The sequence below is a fragment of the Sinocyclocheilus anshuiensis genome, unplaced genomic scaffold (genome assembly GCF_001515605.1).
Source record: "Sinocyclocheilus anshuiensis isolate Anshui unplaced genomic scaffold, SAMN03320099.WGS_v1.1 scaffold122, whole genome shotgun sequence".
Taxonomy (NCBI): Eukaryota; Metazoa; Chordata; class Actinopteri; order Cypriniformes; family Cyprinidae; genus Sinocyclocheilus; species Sinocyclocheilus anshuiensis.
In genome coordinates, this window is record NW_015544153.1 from 1,327,127 (window position 1) to 1,331,880 (window position 4,754).

A 4,754-nucleotide genomic window follows, 5' to 3' on the forward strand; every position below is an offset into this window, starting at 1 on the left:
CAGCCCGGGGTCGTCACATGTGGTTGCCACAAGCCCGCCCGCCGCGCCGTTCTCAAGCCCACCGGCCGTTCCTCACTCAAGCCCGCCCGCCGCCGCTCACTCAAGCCCGCAGTGTGTGACGCTGTGTGAAGCATTTTATGGAGGACTGTTTCCTGAACCTGCAGAGTAGCCAAAGGCTGTTTCTATAAAGTGGGGCAGTTGCAACTTTGCAAGGACAGTCTGGCGCTTCTGACTCACAGTCTGTAAGTACAGTTTTTATATTTAAAGAATTTGCCACTGATGATTCAAATGCAAGTTTTAAGCAGTGTAGAGTAGCGCTTGTTGTTTGTCATTTCTCCGATCACAAATGCAGACATGGTTTTATGTTTACACGGCGCGATACGCAACGCAACGCGTAAAAACACAGTATAAGTCATTATAATCAGTAATAATGTCCCAACTGGATGCAACAAATGCCTCGTTTGTAATGGGTTTTTATTGGTTTTGTCTCGTCGTGCCAGGAGACGGCATCACAGTATGTTAAGGGGCGTAACATTTCCATCACACGTTTGAGGTATTCAGCCAATCACAACGCACTGGATAGCTTGCCAATCAGCGTACATCTCACTTTTCAGAAGCATAAACTCATTGCATTACACCAAATACACAACATAATTTACTTTTTAGCAACGTCATATGACCCCTTTAAAATAAACTCTGAGTAAATATCTGAGAGAGTTACCCCTAGATTTACCTGAATAGGGAAGGTGTGACCACAGATGAAAGTCTGGTACTTGAACGGGACATGGATACTTTCTTTGGGCCGCAGGTAAACCTGTGGAGTCCGTGTGCTCTCCTTTAGGTGAAACATCTCCTCCTCTAGAGGAGTCAGAGTCTTCGTCAACTCCTTGAAATATCTCCACTCCTCACTTTTCACGATTACACTGAGGGATAAAAAGAGAAAAAGACGAAAAACAGCAAAGTGAGAGAGACAGAGAGGAGAAGAAAAGAACAGCTTGAGGACTTTCTTTGCCTTGCCAGCAGTATTTTATTGGCAATGAAAAAGAGTATTTGAGTATGCATGATACAGTCAAACATAAGCCCTCACAGAACTGAAACTCCTGGGAGGGTACGGTTTAAAGATAACACACACTGGGTGTGAAATATTACTTTCTGTTTCATAGAGACAAATTTCATGCACAAATATATGAAGGAAAAGGGCATTTGAAACATCAAAGGCAGCACCTCCGGGCCCGAGAAGGGATCATTCGCTGTAAATGAAAAAAATAAGAAAAAGAAAGAATTTAGAGGTGTAAAAAATCTTTTGTACTGTACACTGTAAAAAATGACCGTGAATTTAACGGTAAAAGACTGTAAAAATGCTACAGTAAAAACCTGTTAAATGGTTAACGGTAAATTCCCCTACTATATACGGTGAAAAACTGTATTGGACATTACATGTATTGGACATTAATTTTACGGTTGTATACCGTTTTTGGAAGTGAAAAAGACCGTATAATTTACAGTGGATAACCGTAAATTGACATTCCCAGAATTCCCTGCGTTACATTTCAAATTTGATGTTTTTTTTTGTTGAAATAACTATGTTTCTTCTTAGTTTTTTCTTATCAGTTTTGTATATTAGGGTTGTGTGTTACACCTAATGTTGTTAAATGAATGTTTATTGCATTATTTCAGTTTCATGTGTGTTACCATTATGGTGTTTAGTGTTTGTGTGAATGACACTGTGCACCTTCTATATATGTTATTATTTAAAAGCTGCTTGTGATAGGCTTTGGTTCATCATGTGACTTTCTCATCACCACCTGCATTTGGTGGTTGTCAGTGTATTACAAAGGTACAAAACAGATTTCAGTACTTCAATAGGATGGTATATTAACATTATATCTGTTAATGAAATTACGGTATTTAACTGTAAATTTAAGTTAAACCCGTAAAACCTAAAACGTTGCTACCGTATTTTTTACGGTAGAATTCCGGCAACCACAGCTGCCGGTTTTTTACCGTAAATTTTACGGATTTTTTTTTACAGTGTATACACTACAGTAGATGTGACACCAAGTCTCGGAAAATTCAATCACATTCTCTCTTTAATAACAGAGAGCCAGGCAGGTGGCAGAAAAGTATACTTATGTGAACAAAAGCAAAGCCCATTTCCCTTCCATTCATAGAGAAGCATATCGTCACCTTGGAATTATAATCTGCATTCTGAGCAGTTTTGAGATACTGAGCTTCAAAGTTTTTGCATTCCATATAGCGATATGGGATATGGGGAACAAGTCTCTTTCATAAATCAGTCCCAAAATGTACACAACTTAAAAAAAAATAAAATAAATCACATAATGTAAATAGGCCTAAATAGGAACTATGCCCAGGCCCAGGCCAACAAGCAGAAGATGTCGCTGCCCAGGCGCGGAACATGAATATCAGTCTTTCCAAACCTCTTTCCAGAGATCGTAAGCATTAGTGTGTATTGTAAGTAAATGATCATCTAATTTGCATTAGATTTTATATAACTGATGTCAGTTAATAACAAATAATCTCTCGATTTATTTGTTGAATCTAGAATAAGGTTTACCTTATTACTTCCAGGAAACTTCACTTTATCTTTCCATAAGATAACGTCCATAGAAACATCCAACACAGTCACTTGCATTTATCAATCTTTTGCACTTTATCCATTCATTGTACCCATTTAGTAGTTGTTAGTTACTCTTGTCTATTCTTTTGATAATAAAACCACTTTTATTACACTTGTGTTGAAAATACAGATAATACAAGAGGCTCTACAAGTTAACAATATCTCTAAAATCCTTCAGATTGGTCAGACTACAACTCCCTCCAATTTATGTAATTCTTATTTATTCAACAATCTTCCATGATTGTTCTTTACTGTCAAGGTGAAATTCCTGGCTGGTGCCCCGTAAAATAGTATGACCAAAACTAAATATTAATATTTAAGCCCAAAGCCATTACACTGGTGGTGCTACTTAAATCTAAAATCACTACAGTAGACACAAACAAACATGGCTTCTGGTGAGGGTAACTATAAATTGCTAAATTTTTTGTTTATATTATTTAAATGTTTTCTCTCATTGTGAATGGAAAACCCAAAGTGAAGTGATTACAGAATGCATTGAGCTTAAATTATGTTGCTCCAAAAATGATCAAAATTAAACTATACTACTGTTTAATAGTTTGGGGTTGATAAATTTTAAAAACATTTTTAAAAGAGGTCTCTTTTGCTTGCCAAGGCAACATTTATTTGATTGAAAAAGTTTGATTGATTGAGTAAAAACAGTAATATTGTGAAATATTATTAAAATTTCTATTTGAATATATTTTAATATGTCATGTATTCCTGTGATGGCAAAGCTGAATCTTAATATTTTTTATATTTTTGTGGAAAACAGTTTTTTTTTCTTTTTTTATCAGGAATCTGATAAATATATTATAAAGTTTAAAAGCATTTTCAAAAAAAAAAAGTCTTTACTGTCACTTTTGATCAATTTAATGCGTCCTTGATGAATAAAAGTATTGATTAAAAAAAAATCTCAATTCAAATGTGTAGTGTACAAAATCAAATTTTTGTTCTTTTTGTGTTTCTAATGATGCATTGGAAATACAGAACAATCACACCAATTACTTTAAATCTTAAAGAGAGAGAGAGAGAGAGAGAGAAAATAAAATTCAGCTGAAGTATAACTAAAAAAACTGCTTCAGAGGACTGAAAACAAATTATGAGCTGCAGAACCTTGAGAGGATAAAATGAATTAGGCAGAAAGAATGGAGCAGCTCTGCTGAAATCTGGCGTATCCTTTAACCCGCTGCTCCGTTGGTTCAGCTTGTCCATATATAATGTGCGAGTACAGATGAGAAACAATCTCTTCAGTAAAAGTGAAAGAGAGAGGTTATTTTATAAGGTTGGCTTTGTGGCATACATCAGCAATACAAACACAGGCCTGACATATCCTTTGCACTGGAAGAGAGAAGCATCAATTCAACACAAATGTACAAATGCAAACTCCAGATCTCAGGTATTTGTTTCCCTGGCACAGCTCTGTGCATACAAGAGTGCTTTGGACTGACTCACAGGGTTCACGCACAGACAAACACACCGCTCCTGGGTGAGCAGTTACCTCCATGACACATCACAAAGTGCTTCGGTGTTATGCCACAACACAATGCAAGTTGGGAAGACGTTTGCCATGCAAACATACTTCCCGGAGAGAGGCGGTGGAGAATATTTATTTTGTCCTAAAGCACAGCGTGTATGTGTGTGTGGAGTTTAGGCTACTAATGTCTTTCCTAATTAACCGCTGAGAGATGCAGGGGTGTTAATGCCGTAATTTATTTCACCTCGTCCTCCTAACTTCTCTCTCTCACTTTCTTGGCTTGTGTTCATCATGATGGAGTGTGCGGACTCAGTCTATGCCCAGCAGAAAACTCATATTTTGTGTGGCATAATCCTGGATTGTGAGCTTCATGCGGGAAACCTGGTCGGTGGAAAAATATTTTACATCGCGCTGCAATTAAAATAAGCTTGAATGGGGGGAATTGATTATTTATTCAGTGTTATTTTCCTACTCCCTGGGAAGCTCTTGGCCCCAGTAATGCCCCGCTGAGGAAAACTCATTCATTCAGATGTTCATTTCAGACAAGGCTGTTCACACGTGAACGAAACATTGATCTACGCATAATTTCTTTCAGGGCTGTAATGCCAGAGGCAAAGGCTTTATTTGATCTTTGAATGG

General features: G+C 37.3%; 1 protein-coding gene across 1 annotated transcript in view; it reads right to left on the reverse strand.

Moving 5' to 3' along the window:
* nphp4 (nephronophthisis 4) overlaps window positions 1-4,754 on the reverse strand; it is a 178,107-nt gene that overhangs the window by 16,655 nt on the left and 156,698 nt on the right. The window contains exon 21 of the mRNA XM_016495116.1: window positions 734-923. Coding sequence (XP_016350602.1) covers window positions 734-923 — 190 coding nt within the window. The remainder of the gene's footprint in view (window positions 1-733; window positions 924-4,754) is intronic.